At 51.7% G+C, this 21,818-nt stretch overlaps 7 protein-coding genes across 7 annotated transcripts; 1 reads left to right on the top strand and 6 right to left on the bottom strand.

The window, feature by feature from the left end:
* Nucleotides 1-8: 8 nt before the first annotated feature.
* PpBr36_08170 (uncharacterized protein) lies at nt 9-2,436 on the bottom strand (the record flags this gene model as incomplete). Its single annotated transcript, XM_029895302.1, has 7 exons — nt 9-54; nt 131-1,521; nt 1,619-1,767; nt 1,841-1,903; nt 2,023-2,048; nt 2,147-2,197; nt 2,411-2,436. The coding sequence occupies 7 exons, from the start codon at nt 2,434-2,436 to the stop codon at nt 9-11; spliced, it is 1,752 nt and encodes a 583-aa protein (XP_029746969.1).
* Nucleotides 2,437-3,717: 1,281 nt separating this feature from the next.
* Nucleotides 3,718-4,428, bottom strand: PpBr36_08169 (uncharacterized protein; the record flags this gene model as incomplete). The annotated part of the gene is made up of 4 exons (XM_029895301.1): nt 3,718-3,971; nt 4,057-4,080; nt 4,164-4,324; nt 4,394-4,428. The coding sequence occupies 4 exons, from the start codon at nt 4,426-4,428 to the stop codon at nt 3,718-3,720; spliced, it is 474 nt and encodes a 157-aa protein (XP_029747569.1).
* A 1,003-nt stretch (nt 4,429-5,431) lies between these two features.
* Nucleotides 5,432-6,660, top strand: PpBr36_08168 (uncharacterized protein; the record flags this gene model as incomplete). Its single annotated transcript, XM_029895300.1, has 4 exons — nt 5,432-5,601; nt 5,772-5,898; nt 5,964-6,503; nt 6,559-6,660. The coding sequence occupies 4 exons, from the start codon at nt 5,432-5,434 to the stop codon at nt 6,658-6,660; spliced, it is 939 nt and encodes a 312-aa protein (XP_029747570.1).
* Nucleotides 6,661-6,836: 176 nt separating this feature from the next.
* PpBr36_08167 (uncharacterized protein) lies at nt 6,837-7,614 on the bottom strand (the record flags this gene model as incomplete). The annotated part of the gene is made up of 2 exons (XM_029895299.1): nt 6,837-7,199; nt 7,282-7,614. The coding sequence occupies 2 exons, from the start codon at nt 7,612-7,614 to the stop codon at nt 6,837-6,839; spliced, it is 696 nt and encodes a 231-aa protein (XP_029747567.1).
* A 1,445-nt stretch (nt 7,615-9,059) lies between these two features.
* Nucleotides 9,060-10,628, bottom strand: PpBr36_08166 (uncharacterized protein; the record flags this gene model as incomplete). Its single annotated transcript, XM_029895298.1, has 2 exons — nt 9,060-10,401; nt 10,468-10,628. 2 exons carry the CDS (start codon nt 10,626-10,628, stop codon nt 9,060-9,062), a joined length of 1,503 nt encoding a protein of 500 aa, XP_029747568.1.
* Nucleotides 10,629-12,289: 1,661 nt separating this feature from the next.
* PpBr36_08165 (uncharacterized protein) lies at nt 12,290-12,569 on the bottom strand (the record flags this gene model as incomplete). Its single annotated transcript, XM_029895297.1, has 2 exons — nt 12,290-12,405; nt 12,464-12,569. 2 exons carry the CDS (start codon nt 12,567-12,569, stop codon nt 12,290-12,292), a joined length of 222 nt encoding a protein of 73 aa, XP_029747565.1.
* Nucleotides 12,570-18,218: 5,649 nt separating this feature from the next.
* Nucleotides 18,219-21,634, bottom strand: PpBr36_08164 (uncharacterized protein; the record flags this gene model as incomplete). The annotated part of the gene is made up of 2 exons (XM_029895296.1): nt 18,219-21,237; nt 21,336-21,634. 2 exons carry the CDS (start codon nt 21,632-21,634, stop codon nt 18,219-18,221), a joined length of 3,318 nt encoding a protein of 1,105 aa, XP_029747566.1.
* Between the last annotated feature and the right edge of the window lie 184 nt (nt 21,635-21,818).

The raw sequence follows: 21,818 nt of genomic DNA, 5'->3' as shown, positions 1-21,818 counted from the left end.
TACTTCCATTACTCGTTGATGTGGTCATACTTGGCAGCATGGACCGCGATGGCTCTGTCAAAAATAAATTCGTCAGTATCAACCAAGGCTGCTGGCCATGTTAAAACTAGCAAGGTACGGCTTAACTCACCTCCCACTGGGATCGGTCTGGTTAGACCACGTCGGGGTCCAGCGCTCCACAGTTGAGGCGCAGTGAGGCGGGAAATGCTCGTCAAACATGCACCTGTACCAGTACGCCTCCTTGGTGTCTGGGATGTCGTCTCCCCACTCGGGCTTGGGGTTCTTCATCATCTCGTCCGTCACTTGGATCTCGGCATTGTCCTTGAGCGCGTCGATCCAGCCGTAGCCCACACCGTCTGAGAACTGCTCCTTCTGGCGCCAAAGGATGTTATCTGGGAGGTAGGGCTCCGCGTTGGGGTCGTCAGACGTGTCGAACGCCTTGCGGACAATGTACTTTTCGATACGATCCTTGGTGATCATCTTCTCCTTGGGATCAATGTTCATGGCCAGCTCAAGGAACTCCTTGTCGAGGAACGGCACACGGGCCTCCAATCCCCAGGCCGAGGTCGACTTGTTGGCACGCAAGCAGTCGGAGAGGTGCAAGTTCTTGACGCGGCGGACGGTCTCTTCGTGGAAAGCCTCCTTGTCAGGGGCGTTGTGGAAGTACAAGTAGCCACCAAACGCCTCGTCGCTTCCCTCGCCGCTCAAAACCATCTTGATACCCATGGCCTTGATCTTACGAGAAAGCAAGTACATGGGGGTTGAGGCTCGGATCGTGGTCACGTCGTACGACTCCAGGTGGTAGATGACATCCGAAAGGGCGTTGAGACCATCCTCGATTGTGAATGTCATGACGTGGTGCTTGGTGCCCAGGAACTTGGCCACCTCAAGGGCTGCCTTGTTGTCGGGCGAGCCTGGCAGACCAATCGAAAATGAGTTGAGCTGTGGAAGGTAAGTCATGGTTGACAACTTGTTCTCGTCGTCAATTCCCACAAGCCCCTCGCCCTGGTCATGGTTCTCTGTCGGCTCAGCAGGCAAGTCCTGGAGACCAGCCTCGATCGCAAGTTTCTTCAAACGCTTTGTCTCACGCTGAGCGATCGATGCAACCAGACTCGAGTCCAGACCACCTGACAGAAGAACACCGTACGGTACCTCGGCCATCAGGCGTTTCCTGACCGACTTCTCCAACGCCTCACGCAGCTTTGTGAGATCGAGTGGTGCATCCGGGATCCTCTTGGGGTCCCACCATGTCGGTTGAAAGTAGCGCGTCCTCTCGCCCGTCAAGCTGTCATAGATGTGGCCGGGAGGGAACGCCTCGATCTTGTCGCAAACTTGGTAGAGGCACTTGAGCTCGGATCCAAAGTAAACCGCGCCCGGCTCTTTTGACGACCAGCCCTGGTAAAAGGTCGTAACTCCGATGGGGTCTCGGGCAGCTATCGTGCGGTTCTGCTTCTTGTCGTACAGAACAAATGAGAACATGCCATCGAGGTGCTTGGGCGCATCGAGGCCATATTCCATATACTAGTGCGGTTGTCACGTCAGCTGGATATTCGACCATTTCCTGAAGCAGCTGCTGGTCCAAAAGTGGCGAATTGGAACAATGCGATGCGCAACTTACCAGAGGGATGATAACCTCGCAGTCAGACGTTGTCTTGAAGTGGTATGGGGTCTTCAAGCTTTTGCGGATCAGCCTGTGGTTGTAGATCTCGCCATTGACGGCCAGAATGATGCTCTCATCCTCGTTGGTAAGGGGTTGGGCACCGCTCTCTATTCTGGTGTCAGTTTTTTTTTAATCTTGGTAGCCACGCAAAGCGCCAACAATCCAAAAGCGCACACGTACCAACACCAACAATACTGAGGCGCTCATGGCATAATATCGTCTGGTTGCAAGTCACGCTTCCACCTATCGTAACAACCGAAAAAAGATATTAGTAAAAGCACTTATAAACGAGCAGCGCAAGCACCCGTGCCGGAGGGTCATCGTCCGCTTATCGCGCGCAAGTGACTCAGGCCAAGACGTACTCCAATCGGGACCCCGATGTCGGATCCTGCAATGCACAGATAACAAGTCAATCGCCAAAACTCAAGGATCGTCCCTACTCGTCCACGCTGTCCTCTTTCTCCGCCAATGGGTTCCAAGACGTACGCTTTTGCGAGCCGGAGGGCCGTGGGCTTGAATTTTTGCACATCTGGGTGTCTGCGCCAGAGGTTTTCCGTACTCGTCAGTTCAGGTCCGAAGGAGAGGGGTGTTTGTTGACTTTTGGAGGGGGTTTGTCGCGGACGACTATGGCAAGGCAGCAGGGCAGCAGCAGCAGCAACAACAACAAGTCGCGAATGGTCGCGGCTGTGCAATTGCTTGGTTCCTTGCTTGAATTCCCTCTCATGGGTGAATTTTTGGAAAAAGACTCACGCGTGGCAGGCGAAGATGCCACACATTGTGACGGCGCTTTTTTTTTTAAAAAAAAAAGTTTTTGGTGGTGGTTGTATAGAAGTTGGGGTAGTTCCAATTGGTGATGACAATGGCTAATAACGCTGCTCGCAAAACAGCGCGCAGTTATTTTGTGTCTTGGAAACGCCCGCAATGACTTGTGGGAAAGAAGTCTGTGAATGGGAAAAGGGAAAGGGGAACAACAGGTACGATTGAGTCCAGACACGTCAGTGTCGAAGAGGGATAGTCTTTATTTCTACAAGCCCGGAAAGCTACCTTGCCTCACTCCTCCAGGCGCTATCAAAAAGAACTGGGGAAGGGTAAGAGTCATAGGCTCAAAAAGACCCCGGTTCAATGGCCACCCACTTGGAGACGGGAGCTTTTTCTGGAGTACACTATGCAAGCAGAATGGCCGATGCAGGGAGCTCTGCAAGGTTGCTAGCCGTTTCATTTTCATTTGTTTTCCCGTAATTACCCTTACTACTGGAAGAGGTTTATCTTTGCGCATTGTTGAGGGCATGGGCTGGCGAGAAACTCTTTTTTTGGTCTTGCTCATCTATTTGGTACCTGGCCGATGTCGGTTCTCCGGCCGATTGGCCGCGGGGCATGTCCATTACATAAAATCGACTGATAAGACCGATGGCAAAAATGTATCTTGTAAAAGAGCTTTACTATCGTCGTAGAGGGACGCCGAGAATCGACTTGGCCAAAGCAATTTGACACATACTTTTGCCTCATCTCCACAAAATCTTTTTGGTTGGTATATTGTTATATTTCGACTTGCTGTGTTTGTTCTTCTTACCCCTTGCCACTTTTTGTGACTTTGGTGTTTTTTCCAAGTCTACCTAAATGGTGTGGGAATTCAACGATTCTGCAATCCCGGTTACAATGCTATATCATCCGCCAAAGCCCCCATCCATGCATATCTTGTCGCAACCTTGAAAGTGGCTCTCTTCAACTTCGTGGGAGTCATCCCACTCAACCAAATCAGTCGCCGTTCTCACACAACCAGTTGACGAACGGACCAGCTCTTGGCTGATGCTGGCAATCTCATAAACGGTCAAAGTCCATAGTCAACAGTCCATTAGTCTCATCTTTTCCTCCTTTTAAATGGACAAGTGCAGAGAATGCCTCAACTTGCCCTGCCCTGTCATTGGTATTCCGGAACGCCGCTGTAGAAATCCATATCACAATTCCAGCAATCTCGCTTTCGTCTTTTTTTTTTCTTTTTTCGTATTCTGTATTCCGAGCTCGAGTTTGCTCTCGAAGAGAGCCAGCTCGATCTTGGCTCAAGGAGCTGGGTTCTCTCTGACGACCCTCTTGATCCTCTTCTCGTACTCAACCTTGTCCTTTTTGAATAGGTTGTAGGCGTCGGCTTGAGCTGGAGACTCGGGGTTCGGGTCGTTCAGCAAATCCTGAACGCCGATGAGGATCTGCTTGACGGTGATTGAGGGTTTCCACGCCTCCTCCTCGTTCAGAATGGACAGGCATACAGTGCCTGACGGGTAGACGTTGGGGTGAAACAGCGGCGGCACGAATTTACCTAAATTATCGGGTGCCGTTAGTATTTAATATCTGGTGTGAAAAGCCGCGGCAGCAGAACCTCCGGGTCCGTCCTTTTGACATACATTTGGGTGGCTTGGTTGGGTACTCTGTCGGCATCAAGTGCAATCGAGTTAGCGATCTGGCTCACTTCAAGCACACCACGGATACAACCGAGCATCTGTAAACTGACCCTCTGGGAACGTGATGGTCATCTTGAACAGCCCACCCTCCCATATTGTCTTTTCCTTGCCGGGAATGCCACACTCCCACACCTTGAGGTCTAGAGTGCCGTTTTCCGTCCGTTGCGGCTTTGCGTAGAAACCAAAAGGGTGGTCCTTGCGCCATTGCTTGCTGTCCAGGTCAGGTAAAAGGTTAGCAAGGCTGCGTTAACAAGTGCGCATGGGAGGGGGCAGCACTAACCGCTCCTCCTGCAACCGGTTCTGGCTGAGAGACATGGTCACGGTGGTGCAAGTATCTGGCTAGACTGAGTGTGTAGGTAGGTTACGCGACAGCAGTTTTGGGATATCGGACGTCCGATTTATGACAGCCAGGACGAGGCAGGGTTGTGTCCGGGGATACGAAAGAGGCGGCTACGGACTGTATGGTCCGCCAGTGAAGATGTGACCAGAAACCTTGACAGAGGTTTAATGCGGGCGAGGTGATAAGTGATTAGCAGCAGTTATCGCGCACCGGAGCTTTGCGCGCGTCGGAGCCAGCGTTTTTTTTTCCTTGTGCACTGGGGTTAGGAGATGGGACGGAACGGGGTCGGTTCTTGTCGAAGTAGCTGATTAACGGTCCCAATCAGTTCTAGCGGACAGCAGAAGCAGTCTTGCGGGTTGCTGCCGGCGGTCGCAAGTTTAACCAATAAAAATATATCTCTTGTAAAAACGACCCATATTAATTTGGGACGTCCGCCCAACGCCCACGCGGCGAACTTTAAGTGCGGGGCATGCCTTTACGCGTGCATTGAGAAGCTCAGCAACCGCTCTCCAAATCCAGGGACGGGGTAACGCTGGTGGAGGGGTGGATCAAAGGACCTCGGCCACATCATACTTGGCCAGGCCGTTTTGTCTGGAGATGCCATTTGCCAGTCCTGTTTACATTCTTTTTCTCCCCTTGGGTCTTTCCATCTGGCTGTTTTCCTTGGACATACTGCGAAACAAAAAGAAACACACAAAGACAGGTGTGTGGCCTTTCACCAAGCTACTTTACACTGCATTAGTATCGATCGCGTCGCATACTCCACATGTGCGCGCGATTGCATGCGCTCAGACGAACGGCTGAGCCTGATCATCTGACCTAGCTTCCCTAGCCGGTTGCCGATACTTGGAGTTTTTCCAGCTTCCTGCATCAACGTCAGAGTATCCGGGGGATTTTTTTTCTCTCTCCAGCTCAAGACGGCATACTCTTACTAATAACAAGGACACCACCAGCAAAACTCGGCACAAGACCAGGGTCATGGCGGACAGGCCCGAGGACGCAGCACCGAAAAAGGAGCCCCCGGTCACGGCGGCCGCGGCGACTGCAAGTGAGCCCACAACGGCGGCACCTGAGGCTCCCAAAGTGGCAGATGTTGTCGAGGATGTTCCGGACCCGGACGAAGACGATCTCGACGATTTGGACGGCATGTAGTAGCGCAGCTAAATGTTTTGTTTTTTTTCGTACGAGTGGGGAACTTTTATAATGACATGTGACATTCCTTTTTTTTTTCTTCAGATATGCTGGATGAGTTCTCGGCAGTAAAGCTCAACCCGCCAAAGACGCCCCATGTTTCGGCGCCTGGCCCGAGCGAACCAAGCACGGCGCCTCCGCTGCCGACAAGCAAACCTCCAGCCGCAGACGCCGCCGACGAGTTTGACGAGGATGAGTTTGCCAAGCAGCTGCAGGCCGGTATGGCAGAAATGCTGGGCGATATGGGGAGCTCTGTGGGTCAAAGAATTTGATTCGCGAGGAAGTGGCCAGTCTGCTGACCAGCCTCAAACACATGTAGCCGGAGATGCAAGCTCAGTTTGAAAGCATATTCAAAGAGTTAGGTGCCGCCGCCGCCGCAGATGAGAGCTCCAAGCCGTCTGCGGGCGCACCTCCGCCCGCCAGCAGCTCCTCTTTCCAGGACAACATCCGTAGGACTATGGAGCGGATGCAAGCGTCAGGGGACTCCGCCACTGCCGCAGCAACTGCCGATTCGAACGCTGAGGACGATTTTATGGCCGAGCTGCTCAAGCAAATGCAGGCGGGCGGAGCCGGCGCCGGGCTGGGCGGCGAGGGTGGCGAGGAGGAATTTTCCAAAATGTTGCTCGGTATGATGGAGCAGCTCACTAACAAGGAGATCCTCTACGAGCCCATGAAGGAACTCCATGACAAGTTCCCCGAATGGCTGGAGAAGAACAAGGACAAGACGTCGGCTGAAGACCTGAAGAGATACGAGGAGCAGCAGCGGCTAGTTTCCGAGATGGTTGTCAAGTTTGAAGAGCCGACGTACTTGGACTCGAACGCGGCAGACCGGGAGTATATTGTGGACAGAATGCAAAAGGTGAGCCTGCAACTGGTGCATACTTATTCGAAAACATTTGCTAACCCCCTATCAGATGCAAGCTACTGGCTCCCCGCCTTCTGATTTGGTGGGTGATATGCCATCTGCCCAGGAGGCGCTTGGTGCACCAGACCCAGAGGCCTGTACGCCACAATAGTGAACACCAATGCCAAAAATCTATATATAGACATGACTGGCGAAAAAAAAAAAGAGACAAAATGACAACATGTTCCAACGCCAAAGCCAAAGTTCGCTCCAAACGCCATAACCCAATCCCGTCACCCTAGAATGCCATCCAGTTATTTGTACATATATGCCAAGATTTGCATCTAGTTATGACATTTCGACGTCACCAGACGAGGCTGGCGCTATTTCTTGATTTTGGGTAGACAGAAAGTCCATAAATAAGGAATCATAATCCTCGTCGTCCGAAAGATGGGGTGAGTCCGGGCGTGTCGTCCCACTGGATGGAACTTGGTGTTGTTGCACGTTTGATACTAACGCCTCAAACTCGTGCTCGTCCTCCATCATGGAATCCATCATCAGGTCGTCGGGGATTTCTGCGTAGCTGCTCCGACGCTCCTCTTCTAGTCGTTCGGCATCTTCAATGTCCTCCTCGGTCAATAGACTATCCGGGTCCATCAGCTTTGCCTGCTGCCTTGCCTGCGTCTCGTTGAACCACTCTGTGCTCAGCACCTATAAGCACCCATAGAGAATGTCAGCCAATTGCCCAAGCCTCCCTTGCCCCTTTTCACCCCCTGAATTCGCCCAGGCTTACCTTGTGCTCGACACCCCGCCTCTCCCACCGATGATCATCGGCCCTCTGCTGCACGCCATTGAGAAACAATCTCCTCCTGCTCTGCTGCGCAGCCTCGCGGTTCCTGACGACGGGGTTCGGACGCGCCGGACGCGCCGAGAACCTGAATTTCGACGACGGCGGCTGGACAGGCGACGACTGAACCTGGCGCCTCCGGTTGTGGTCGCAGGGGCTCCGGTGTGCGGGCGGTGGCGACGATGCGCGGATCGGGGAGGATGACGACAGCGGCGACGGCCGCGTCGGCTGGTATGAAAAGTCGTTGAAGACTGGATATGATGGCATGATGGCGAACATTGTTGAGAAAACTGTTTGTTAACTGGGTTGGACACAGAAGAAATTGGTTTGGATTCATTCAGTGGTGTGGTTTTTGTGGTATTGATGTTAAGACATGCTGATGATGGAACGGGCTTGGAGATGGATGAGATGGGGGGAGCGAGTAGCTTGTATAAAGTGGTTTTTGGGGAAGGTGATCTGGAACACGGTGGGGGAATTGGACGCGTTTATACGGATTGGTGATTTGACGCGTTAAATTGGTGGGTCCTGATGGTGGCAAGAGCGTGTTTAACCCTAACCCTCGGCTCGGACTTACAAACCCCCCAGTCGCTCAATCGCGGTACCTTCCGCTTGTTTCCTCCCCCCATTGCTTGACTCTCGGCCCGGCACTGCAAAAGAAGAATTATAGTTAATTGAGTTGATTGAACTAAACTGCATATTACCACCACCCTTGAAACCCTTGGCAAAGGGTAAACCAACCTTGATTTCACGACAACTGTAAACCAGAGCTGCAATTTCTTGGCCTCCGGTTCGGTATCTGCCACCTAAACCACCGCGACGCGTCTGAACACCATTCAGCGAAAGAATCTTGGCGAAAGGGGAAACAAATAAATAGGCAATGGGGATAAATTCAAACATCCAACACTACCAGGTTACCAACCCTGCCACCCCCTCAAACGCTGGCTGATGACAACCGGCAGAACCTCCATTCAACCCCGCTGGTGTATAACTCCGTATTCCCCCGTATCAGTGTCGATATAGGGGCAACAAAGGATCTGGTATTTAGTTGGTTTGGGGGCCACGAGAGAGGGAGGGTCTCACCAAACAGACAAAGCATGCCCCCGCAAAATACCAAGAATTGCATACGCCATGCCCACTTTACGAAAACTATACAACTGCTGGTAAGCAGTTGGTCAAGAAACCCTATATGTAGGTTGGCCATGTAATTACTACTTACGACAGGGTACCTGGGATAACGATGGCAGGCACGGAAGGACAGCCGAACACAACGACGCAAGAAAAACCAACACCCCCTTATCCTTACCTGGTGGTCCTTGTCTACTCGAGTCAGAGATAACGTTTGTTGATCGGCAGGTCTTTCGAACCAGAACGATGCGGGACTGCTGCCGATGGCCCAATGCTACTACAAACGACACGACTGCGTTGTATGCTACTACCCAAGTGAGCATGTTGTCTGTTGGCGACGTACTGCCCTGTAGAACCCCAATTTTTCGACTCGGGTCACCAAATCATGTTCCGCCGGCCATACACCCACTACTGTACATTGCTGGAGAAAACAAACTATTTGAGATCTTCGAGAGAAATTACTGTATTAATCCTTCATACAAGTCTAGTGTAACATTGGTATCTAAACCGCCCAATAAACACACGAACTGACTAGCTGCTCGCGTATGGAGAATGGAGAAACCAGAAAGAACACGTCTCAAAAGAGAAATCCCCCCCCCTCACAGCTTCATGCCGCCCGTGCGCTCGGCAAAGATGTTTTGCGGGTCGACCTGGGCGCGGACGTCGGCGGCGAGCTGCCTCTTCTCGGGCCGCAGGCGACCCCAGTAGTCCTGGTTGTAGTATACGTCGTTCATGAAGAGCGGGCGGTGGGCATCGGGCAGGGTGCCGTCGGCGACGTAGCCGTCAATTAGCGTCTTCATGCCGTCGACCAGCTTGTTCGTCGTCTCGGCGACGGCCTTGTCGCTCAAGCTGAACCAGTACGAGTAGTTGAACTCAAAGATGAGCTGGTCCGTCGAGTCGTCGAGGTCGATCAGGTCGCCGCCCTTGTCGCGCGCGATACGCGCCATTCTCTTGGGGATGGGCTGGAACGCCACGGACGCGACGCTCCCGGGCGTGATGGCCCGCGGCTCCGACGTCTTGAACCAGTGGTCGTAGTAAGAGCGCAGCACACGGTGGCCGTCGGCTGCCGACGGCATGGGGGTCGTCTCGGTGGCAATGACGTAGCGCGACCCGTGCAGCACGACCCAGTTGTTGAAAGAGAGAAGGTCAGCATACGAGCGGGACTTGCAGTTGTTGATGGTGGGCTTGGCGGCCGTGAACTTGTCAAAGACGCCGGCGGGCGGAGCCTCGCCGTCGTAGAAGAAGAAGACCGTCCAGATCCTGGCGGCGTTGAGGGCCGTTATCTCGGCCGTCGCGATGATGCCGGCCTTGGGGTGGTTGTCGTAGTTCTCGGTAAAGTCGCGGATGGCTTCCAGGATCAGATCCGTCTTGGACGCGCCAAACACCATGTTGCCGCCCCAGACCCGGCCGATCGGGTAGGCCCTGAGGACGAACTTTGTCACGATGCCAAAGTTGTTGCCGCCGCCGCGGAGCGCCATGAGGAGCTGCGGGTTGGCCGTCTCTGAGGCCGTGACGATAGTGCCGTTGGCCAGCACCACCTCGGCCTCGACGATAGAGTTGGCCGCCCAGCCGTACTGTGCGCTGAGGAAGCCGAGACCGCCGCCGAGGAGGTAGCCACCGACGCCCACGTTGCCGACGCGGCCGCCGACGACGGTGATGTTCTTGCCGTCGAGGGCCTTCATGACGTCGTCCCATCGGTTTCCCGGGCCGACGGTGACGGTGTTGTCCTCGGCATTGTATGTGACCTCAGGGTTCAGGTCCGTGGTCGAGATGAGAGGGCCGCCTTGGACGCTTGCAAAGTAGTTGTTTGGGTTGTGGCCGCCCGACTTGACGGCAAACGTCTCGTTGTTTGCCTGCAAAGTCTGCATGATAACCGACACCTCCTGCGCGTTCTTTGGCTTCAGGATGCAGGCTGGTTTGAGAGCGCCACAGCCCGTGGACCTGTTGTGTATATCGTGTCAGCAAAGATAACAATCAGGGTGGAGGGGAAGGGGGTGTCAGACTCACCAGTAGTGGTCTTGCTCCGTGTTGTAGTTGCCATCATTCTTCAACAGGCAACGCATGCCAGCCTGCTGGGACCTCAAAATGTCGCATGTCTGCGAAGCAGCCTGAACGGCAGCCAAGAGGGCAAGCGAGACCCACGACGAGGCTATCAACTTGAAGTGCATGATGGAAAGGATGACAAGGAAATAAAATCAACGAGTGAAGTTGGTCCTCGGAGCGACTTGTCCACCGACGGCGATAAAGGAGAGACTAGAAACCTGAACTGACAAACCGTCGAGGGCTGAGGTCGAGAGAGAAATCGAGGCCCAAGCAGCGGGCATTGCCGCCCTTTTATCTCTCTTCCCCCTCTGATGCCATCTGCTCCATTGCAACGCTCTCCCGAGTCCCTGACTGTGCAATCATGGCATCCGGCTATCTGATGTAACATGAACAATCTCCCTATTGATCCTATATTCGCAAGTCTAAGTCGACATGAATGCACAAGGCCGCCCCCATGCCAACCCAAGCTTGTAAGGCGGGTCTGAAGCAGCAGACATATTCCTTGCACACCCAACCTACCATAAGTAGCAACATGGATCCTGCGGAGGGGCCTCGCATGAATCGTCGCTCAGCGTAGTTGTGGTCTAACTGGAGGTCTGTCAAATTGGCCGGGATAAAGATGTGGATATCCTGTAGTCGTCCAGACCCGGTCAAGGGGTCAAAGCACACAATGCAATATGCAAGCACTGCCGGGTTGGGCCTGCATTTTCGCAGTTCCAGAAAACAATGTGTATGGTTGATATAGGTGATATCCAAGCCCAGCAAGACTTGGCTAACCGGGCATCAATCTTGTCAGATTGGATAACCTGTAACCGCTGGGCCAAAAAGTGCGCCCGCCATAAAGTCGCAAGGCCACTTGCACAATCGGGCTGAAGGTGTGACACGAGACTGCTAGGCGTGGGAGTCGCCGGATTTCGATCGTCGTTTACACAGGGATTTTTTTAGTCACCCACGCGAATGTTCTAGCGCCCTGCGGCTGAGCGCAGAGCCCCGTGTCCCGTACTTGAGTCCTAACGCACGAAGTGAAAGTGAAAAGGACAAATGGGCATCGAGATGGCAGGATGAGTTAGGATATGACACAGCTGTAGCCACTAGGTTCTTTCTGGTAGGGATATTCCAACGCACGCAGGTTGCCTTTCTGTTTTATGGGCTTTTCTTATGGTCAGGGTCACTACATGAGTCCGAGATGGCTGGCTGAGTTGTCAGGTAGACTGAAAGGGAACTAACCGCTTGATGAAGGATGGACGGACCGATCGTTATCGGGTCTTAATTTGTGGGCCATAGTTTTCTGGAGTGAAGTGGAGAGAAAGAGGAGCCTTTGCTTCATCACCATCAACGACACTTCTAAGAAATTAGATTAATTGGCTACCTGGTCTTCTGACAAACTCCAGCTCACTGTGACTGTGTTTGGTCTCTATGGAGAGCAATTGAAGGCTGCGAAATCGGCACGGTCGGCCATGAGACACCCGAGAGATTTGCAGCATGGTGGTCACCAGACCCGTGTTGGGTGATCTACAAACAAAGCGACGGCCAAGCTCCACAAAGCTTCACTTGGAACCCTAGCAGAGGCAGGCTCAAAATGGAGATGATTAACTGCATGGACTAGGTCACGGGTGATTTTGTGTAATTTCCTCGATACGGTAAATAGGAGAGAGGATGAGAGAGATGGTATGCTAGAGGAGCTGATAGAGTATAGGGGCTAGGAGGTAGTGAGGATGGATATACTAGAAGATATGACTGGGTAGAGGACGCTGCCAGGCACAGGAATGATCCGCATATATGACGGTTATTTGATTGTTTCCGGTCGGGACGGCAGCAGAGACGGCGGCGGCGGCGGCAGCCTTTTCCTCACGCCGTTTCCGGCGGAGTGCTGCGTGTACCGAGGTCCCTTGCCCCTTGTCCCTATGAGGATGTTAATATATTATATCATACAAGCATGGCAAAAACAAAGACGACACACCCAGTTCTTTGTTACCCCTTGCGGGCCCTTGCCGGCCTTTTTCTTGGGCCGGCGGGAGCGCTGGATCGGCGGCAGGGACGGCGGGAGCGTCGGTTTGGCCGTTCATTTTGGGGGCTGCTACCACTCTCCTTTTTGCTGCTGCTGGGCGATAGAGTCAGGGTCAGGAGGCAGACAGGTTTTCTTTAATAAGAAAAAAAAAAGAGCGTTCAGCTGGCACAAGGTTGAGGACTGAGGGGATGGTGAGAACTGGTATGAAATGGGGTTGTGTGAAGATGAGGTGCCTTGTATACAAGTCACTGGTGCTATCTTTTCCCAATAGTGAAGCCTCCTGCCTGATGTTTGGCGATTGAAGGACGTCATGCAAGTTTACGTGAGTCACAGTTCCGTATTGCTGTCGCGTACCTTCCCAAATGATAATAGGAAAGCTGATATCAGCACAGAGCAGTTACTCGGTTTCCTATCCCTCTCGCTCGCTCAGAAATAAAGTGCACACGATAAACATGCAGCGACCTAATATATTAGAATGGTTTACGCTATGATGTCTGTTGGAATGTTAGGATTTATCGTTTGAAGCATACACAATGAGAATCTACTCAGCAAAGAAAGCCATAGTCAACACCCCCTGTGATTATAGATGGCATGACGCTGCAGATCCATGGCAGCACAGTCCACGTTGCCACCGAGCAAAAAGCATATTCAACAGGAAGTCATGTTCTTTGAATCTTGATCTCCTACTCGGTGCAGTCTTGACTGCTTTTCTATGCTGGTTGACTGCTGTTTTGCAGTCTGGAGTCCAAGGCCTCACACATGGTGTCGAAGCAGTCGCAATGATCAAACTAGTAGCTGGGTTGTGGCCGATTGGTGATTATCATGGTTGATGGCTAAAGGTGTTGTAAATTGTAATGTACTTCTGCCGTGGCAGCAAAGGGCATCGCCTTTGCGCACAGGATGTGTTGCACTAAAAAAACTCGACCAAAAGACGAAAGCTCCCGTCAATGACTAATGCCAGTTACTTCGGTAAATATAGCCAGCAACAGGATGCAAGTTCCCTCCTGACTAAGTCGTGCACACTGCTACATTCAACATTTCCTAGGTCCAATTAAGCTTGGCACTATAACCGCACGCGGGAGCACATCAACATTTCTTGTATGGATGCACCCGACGGACCCACAGCCACGCGTACATCGACCCACTTGGCGTACTCACATGGGCCAATGGAAATGTCACAGTGCCATTCTGGCCACAACCTTTTAGATCCCTTCTTTTCATCGTCTTTCAACGATTCAAGAGGCTATTCCTGTTTATGGCGCCCATACAATCTCCAGCAGAAAGATGCTTCAGCACTGTATACCCAGATTAACTGGGTGATCGCTTGAAATCAGCCGCATTGAGTATGTTAAAAGACCGTTCCATCTGTTCAAATTGGGTAAATTAACTAGTCTTTTGGTCCACTTGGCCGGATGTGCTTTTGGCATATTCCTCTTACTTCTCGGCAGCCCGCTCATCTGTTGCAAGTAGATCTATGTTTTGCAAGTGGACATCCAATGGAAATAGAATAGATGCCACTTCGATAGCTGGGACCGAGAGACCAACGGAACCAACACCAGGCGTAATCCCAGTCACACCACTTGTTGAAAAGAGCTCGAGTTACTCGTTAGGAATGTTTTTCTCGGCTGACAGATACAAGGGTTAACATTTTTGAGCACTTTTGCACTTGCCTTGGCATGCCTTGAGGAAAGGGTCGGGTGGAAGGTAACCTGGTCCGCTTCTTGCAGTCTGACACCTTCAACTACGTAACGTTCCCACCTGTAAATAGGCAGGCATGGAGTATACATTAATGTCAAAGTTGTCTAGTATGAACTGTATTTATTTTAACCTAAGACTACAACAAACAGTAGCATAAATTGCGGCAAAGTAGTTAAAAGCAAAAAGGCAGTGATTAAATCAACTAGTGTGAAAAAAGAAAAAAAAAATTGAGATCGAAAAATAATGGGCCTGACCGGGGATCGAACCCGGGACCTGCTGCAGTTGTATGTATCGAATCGTACCCAAAGCAGCAATCATACCTCTAGACCATCAGGCCTCTTATCTTGTTGTGATTGGACACCCACAATCTCACATTATATACTGTCACTGTGTGCTGTGATGAAGTCTCATTCACTGACACTCGACAGACCCTGGCCAGATAAACTGATCCACGTGGGTGCTGAACCGTCATGACGGGGCTCGCCAGTTGACAAGCAAAAAAATTGTCGGTGCTTGCCGTCTGCCGTGTAGCAGGGACAAATTCGCTTTTCTCTCACATTCGGGAGCTTGGCAAGAATACTGTACGTCTGCACATTCGTTGGTAACAATTAATGGAAAACTGGGTTTACATGGACGTCCCCAAGAGTAACGCCCTCGCCATATTGGGATTGAAGCTTATTGTCGACCTCTGTTGCAACTTTTGAGCTCGTGCTAGACGAGCTGTCAAATCCATGAGGTGCTGACGAATTACTTGAGCCGATTTCATGTTATCGTTGGGACTATAGCTAAGAATTTTGCAGCACCACGTAACGGCCTCTGTGCCGTAATTGCTTGGCTCGTAAAGTGAACAAGCCAAAAGTCAATGCATTCCAGTCGTGTGAGAAATCAGCGATGGAACAGGAAATAAAGGGTAAATTAAAAGTCGGTTGGTTGCGAAGAGGCTGGAGAAGAGCTCGCAAAATCGTCGCTTGATACATCGGCAACTTGAACCTGGGGTGAACGCGAAATTCATTTACTATGCGATGCTGCATTGAATATTCGTTGCCTTTTTTTTTTTCTTTTAGCTTGCCTTATTTGTTGATTTTACACCACCAAAAAGTATTAATTCCCAGGCTTGCGGCTAGAGAAAATGATGGGCGTGGCCAGTGCAAGAACGTTTGGCTGGCACTCTAGCAGATGAGGTATTCCACGACGGCTTCACCAATCTCACAACCCTTGGGAGACCAGCCAGATGCAGCCACGCTGGCGGCCAATGAGGCCTCTTAACTACAAAAGACGCATGTAATTTGCTGGGAATCTGTCATTATGGCATGGTATCTTTCAGCAGCTTGTAACTATGCAAAAGGTAATTAGTACCCAGAAAATTATATATTCAGTTCAGGGTTGTCAATTGTAAATGAAGCAGACTATTAAACTAGGTGTAGGTTGCGGCCAGCAAGAGAATAATGAATTTGAGGAAATTGCATTTCATTGAGTATAATCAGCAACGATTTATATTAACTTGGAAACAGCCAATGTCCCATAAATTAATGTCATGTCACGGAGAGGCTCCAAAATACAAATCACGTTGGCTGTCTTGCAGATGCTTTAAACTAAAAAAACCTTGAGATACTTTATATGGCAAGCGACAAATAAGTGACTGCGTTACAATATAAGTGCTCGAACAAAATGTGCTTAGTATTGCCTCTTTGCGCTGCGTCATCTACAAAGAGAGAAAAAGGCTCTGCGAAGGAAAAAAAAAAAAAAAAAAAAAAAACTTGCACAAGTTTCCGATGAGGATTCCTTATCTGGTGTTGGGAGTTCTCGGTACATGATCCATTTTTCGGACCAGTATGTTGAGTGTGGCTCATCTATCTGGCTACCAGCCCAGAACCCGGAAGAAGTCACTAATTACGGCGTCGAGCATTTTGAGGCTTTTAAGGTCCACTTTGCGACCAAAATGCGCGAGACTCGGCATGCACATAAAAGCAGCCGCCCAAAGGCCCGCCACATTCATGCAACCACGACCCAGAAGCTGTGGGCTCACTCTCAGATCAAGCCGAGTCTTGTGGATAGGTATGGTGTTCGACTACCCCAGTCAATATCCGACAGAGCGTAACGGTTGCCCTTACCCGGTCCCCCCTCGCACAATTGCTACAGACTGGAGCTGTAGCAACCGTATCATGCTACTTACACAGCGTATAGAGCGCATAATGATGACAAACATGCATAAAGTACCTGCGGTACTTTGTACATGTGTGAATCAACACTGGACTTGTCCTAATTCTTATTATTGCCCATTGACTTAGTATATGCCAAATATATTTCCTATTTATCTATTTTATACTCATACAAAGAGTGCGAGCCGTCTTGTACGCCTGAACAAGTTGTTTTCGACCAACACGTTCAGGAATACTTATATAATACATGCTTGCAATTTACTGTCAGTCATGGTCGTTATAAATAACGCGCTGTGTAATCCAAACATAGTCTTCCAGTATTACATTATATACAGCATCTGCTGTCGCCAAGCTCTGCTTACATGCGCAAACCACCCGGCAACAATTATATTACCGATACCAAAAAAGAATGCGCACTATATCTTGCTGATTAACATTCATCCCATCAAGTTGATCGGGCTCAACTGGGGATTAAACCCGGGACCTCCTGCAGATGATTTAGACGCTTTCACGCTAATCTGTGAGGTGAAAAGAGGGTTCAAAAATTATGAGGGGCTATTATCATGACTTGGCAAGCTGGCCGTCTGTTGACCTTGGCCACGAACAGAGTATGGCCATTGCAGAGGGGGCCCCTTATCACGCAGCCAATTACGCGTTGGTATTCATATTTTGCACCACATAATTGGCATCCCGTACGGGTTACTTCTTAGCTGTGGTATTCGGATGATCAGGACAGAAGGAATGGACCAAGATAAGTAGGTGAGTAGCTAAGGAGTGAATAGGTAGCCTAGTTAGTACGTGGACAGATAGGTAGGCAAGTTGACGGGCGAGCAGGTAGGTAAATACCTACCTGGGTAGCTCGGTCACTATCAGGAAAAGTATCTGCCTCTCACGAGCTGCACATGCATGCGCAGAACCATTCGGGGAACGTCTGTATTATCGATACCCTAAAGAGCGGACGCCAGATATCTAAATAACTAGCAACGAAAATGAAACTTTTTCTCGACAACCTCTCCAGCCATCAACCCCCACCGCGGACAATCAACGCTTAGCAAGGTCCAACCACCAGATGGGCGTACAACTGATATAGAAGAGCTAGACCCAAACAATGCCAACCATCGGTGAAGCACGATTGAACGAGGCCAATCCTCCAAAGAATGTAAAAGAATGGTAGCTAGCTTGCGTAAAAAAACGACTGCAAAAAAATGAATGACACGACTCACTGCAACAAGTCGCACAGTTGAGAGACAACTGTTGTCAGCCTTCATCAAAGAACGACTCCAATCAGTGAGTAAGGCAGGGAGCACAAGCCCTTCGCGTCAAAAAAAAAAAAAAATAACCAATTGCAATTCATCTTGCAACCGTGCCAACTTGGGTCGGTACCAACCAGCCTTCGCCAACTCCAAGCGTCACCGCGATCCTGGTTCCAGCAACAGCAGTCTAATCATGCCTTGTCGGCCAGCATCAACTCAGAGCCGAACGCTCGCCGCTGTCCTTCCCCCGTAAGCACCATGTACTTGATGGGGCTTTGAGCGATGGCGAAGCTCTGCTGTCATCAACCCGCCTGATGGCAGGCGTGCTCGGAATGGTAATTCTATGGTCAAGGCGGCCCGAAGCACACCGAAGCGGCAGGACCAGGACTAAATCCTTGATCCTGTTGACCTCTGGTCTGCTGGGGAGGTGAGCTAGCTAGCTAGTTTGGCCAGTCGCCAAAATTTTCCTGCTACAGCACCCGCTCTGAAGAGGAGGAAGTGGGGAAGCAAGTTCCTGGGCCCGAGGCCCGGGAGCATGGTAAGCTCTTTTTGAAGAGACTGCACTCTTGCGTCGTCAAAAATCATCTTTTGTCCGTCTCAGTCGTAGCCAGTGCCACCGGCTTGACTAGCAAATGCCGTGCTAATACTCTGCTGGTCGTCGTCGTAGCGGCGGTAGCCGTTGTTCGGACCTGTCATACGGCCGCCGCTCTCGACGTACTGCCTAAGGCGGTCGCTGTGGCTATACGACGTCGGACGGCCCGCGCCAACGGCATCATGAAGCCCAGCACCGATACCGGCCCCAATTCCTGCACCGAGACTGACACCACCCTGCCCGATACCCTTGCCACCGATGACGCTGGAACTGGCGTCCGTGTATTCCGAGTTTGCCACACTCTCTCCGGCAATGCTCTCAGCACCCCGGCCACGGTTCCTGTTGCCCGAACGGCCATGTCCAGGTACGCCGGGAAGGCCTGGCCACTGTTCGGGGTTGAAGTTGGAAAACATAGCCGGGTATGCAGACGCAAGGCCAGCACCACCAAGGCTCGAGCTATGAAGGGACGAGACGTCGTCTGGAATATAAGACATCATGGAGCCTGTGTCAAAGTCCCTGCCAGATCCTCCGTTGAGGTTCGAGCCGGGGAAGCGGCCGTTGGCGTAACCAGCTTGGCTTGGCGCATACTGCGAGTGCTGTTGAGAGAAGCGTGCAGGTCGAAACGGGGTCTTGGGCTTGCTAAACTGCAAAAGGGAAGCCTGCAAGTTTGTGAGAGGCCCATCTACCAAGCACTTGCGATCCCGGAAATGAACCAGCAAGTGATGCCACAGCTCGTGCTTTGAAAGGACCTTCGGGTTGCCGATAATGACGACACCATATTTTGCACGAGTGAGAGCCACGTTGAGACGACGCGGGTCCGACAAGAAACCAATGCCCTGGTTCTCGTTTGAACGCACACACGAAAGAACAATGAAGTCCTTTTCACGACCCTGGAAGGCATCGACCGAGGCAACCTCGACTTCTTTGTAGCTCTCCTTCTTGAACGTTCCCGTGTTCTGCATTGTGCTTACGATGTAGCTCCTCTGGCCCTCGTACGGTGTGATGACACCAATGTCACCTGGCTTAACTCCAGCCTTGAAGAAGCGTGTGACGATCTTCTCAACGTTGGACGCCTCGGTTCGGTTCAGGTAGGATGTGCCCGATGCTGAGATTTCCTCGTTACCCAAGTTTGACCAGAACATCATGGGCATGTCCCCAACTGGCCAGGGAAAGTCGACGTCGCGTCGAAGGCGCTGCTGAATGGTGACACCGTTTTGCAAAGATCCCTCGTAAAACATATTGGATGGAAACTCAGACAGGCAAGGGTGCATGCGGTACTGAACATTCAACCTGATGGGGGTCAACCCGAGCTTCACCAGGCGCTCGAACAAAGACTGGTTTAGACCAGCTTTTGCGGCCTTCTTGTTCATAATAACCGGGCCAAGCTGCTTGTGGTCACCCACCAAGACGACCTGCTTGCATCCGAGAACCAGAGGGATCATGCACTCTGGCTCAGCAGACTGTGTTGACTCGTCAATGAGCACGTTGCGGAACTTTAGCTTGGCAAGACGAGGGTCACCTGCGCCCACGCAAGTACAGCAAACAACATCTGCATTGCTCAAGATCTCTCGCTCGGCGGCCTTGGTCAACTGCTTGAACTTCTTTTCGTCTTGGCTCGAAAGCTCGCCGAGTTCACTCTTCAGCTGCTGGAGCTTGGCAAGTTCCGGGTTGGTATCATTCATGCGAACCTGCTCGTGTAGAGCGAGGAAGCTGACAGAAGACTCGACATCCTCACGAGATTTGGCCGTCAGGCGCACAACCTTGAGGCCAGTGCGGTGAACTCGCTCGCACAGCTGGTCGACAGCGACGTTGGAGGGGGCGCACACGAGAACTTGGCTGCCATTCATCTTGGCAAGATGGTAAATGATGGTGGCCGAAGTCACAGTCTTTCCGGTTCCCGGGGGTCCCTGGATCAGACTCAGCGGCGTGGATAAGACAGCCTTGATTGCACTGATCTGACTGCCGTTGAGGTCAGGGAGACCAGGAGCCGTGAACTTTTTGGGCATTGTAGTCCGCATCGGAGCCACAGCAACCTCGTGACCGAGGAGTTTGTGGAATATATAGCCACTGACGCTCATTTCGTCGACGGCAAAGTTCCGCATAGCGAGCTGCATCCGATCGTATGAGGTGGCTTTCCAAACGTAGTCGGCCGAAAAGTTATGAGTGCACTCAGTTGGCACAGACTTGTCGTTTCCTGATTTCCGCAGCTCCAGTGTCACCTCGTCAGACTGATTGTTAGGAATCTTGACCACATAACCAACACCTTCCCACTGAGGACGGAGCTCTCCCTTGTATTTGAGTCGCATTTCGTCGCCGACGGCCAGCTTGACGTCCCCAGACTCGATTTTGGGCAGGATGAAGCTAGCAAGGTGCTTGTTGTTGAGACCATAGTCCCACCGAACGACAAGACCATCCTCTGACTGCGCTTCCTTCAGCTTCTTGTCGTAGTCTGACTCCATCTTGACAAGCGGGCCAAAAATGTTCTGGTAGTGATAGGGGTCATCGTATTTAAGCAGTACGGGGTGAGGCTCGTCGTCAATCTGCTCGTTCTTCTCCAGATCGTCCACGGTTGCGTTCGCATCCTCCTTCCATAGCTCCTCAAGCTTGGCAATCATGGGCGGCGTCAGGTGCCGTGCACGGAGCTGCTCGGCATCAGTAGGAACAGCAACAAGCCAGGAAAGGAAGTTCCGCTCATCTAGCAGTGGCGACCACCTCGAGATGTCCCAGCTCATGTCCTTGGAAGACGGATTCGCGGCGCATGGCTGGCGACACAAAAGCACCACTACAGTATCGGACTTGGCGGGAATGAACCCGAGAAGGAAGACGTTCCGGACTCCGCAGTTGTAGCACTCCAAGATGGTGTCGCCCAAGGTGGATTCGGGATGGAGCTGGACCTCCTTGTGACGCGCGCGAACGAGATGGTTGATTATGTGGGAGGACGAGGTGTTGCCACGAGAATTGCAGAACCACTTCTTGCAGCCAAGACACTTGACTACACAAGCTGGAGAGTGTATGCCGCAGTAACTTTATAATCGACCAACGTCAGTAAACTTGCTTTTTCTTTTCTTTTCTTGGCCACCGAGTATGCGGCCTAGCCCAAGTGGTTGGGATACGATACATACGCGCAGGCGTGCTCCGGCAGCTCTTTCTCCTCTTCAGCAGCCTTCAGACTGAGACCGCGCATCCCGTCTACGGGAACGCTGGCCAAACTCTCATCATCGTCATCGTCCAAGGCCTCGGTCTCGTCGTCGTCCGCTCCGCGACGGCGGGCGCCGCCTAGACCGCCGCGCCCGCCATATTTTCCATACAGGAGGTTCTCGTCGGCATCGATGTTGGAAAGGTCGTCAGTATCACCGGCCTTGATTGCGGCGGCAGAGTCCGAAATCAGGTGGTTTCCGAGGTGCGTAAACGCGCCCTCCATTATGGAGGCGTGAGGGTTCGGTGACGCGATGCCCAGTCGGCTCTAGTTGCGAGGCAATCTGTCGGTCAGGATTGGGCAAGAAATAAAATCGACCTTGCGGCGACAAAGGCGATGCACACGGCTGCCAATGGTGAAAAAAAATCCCGGTGGTGATGAGAATGTCATCGGTTTCCGGTGCTGGCGG

The sequence above is a fragment of the Pyricularia pennisetigena genome, chromosome 5 (assembly GCF_004337985.1).
Source record: "Pyricularia pennisetigena strain Br36 chromosome 5, whole genome shotgun sequence".
Taxonomy (NCBI): domain Eukaryota; kingdom Fungi; phylum Ascomycota; class Sordariomycetes; order Magnaporthales; family Pyriculariaceae; genus Pyricularia; species Pyricularia pennisetigena.
The sequence above is the reverse complement of the archived record's forward strand: the minus strand, read 5'-3'. Positions and strand labels throughout refer to the sequence as shown.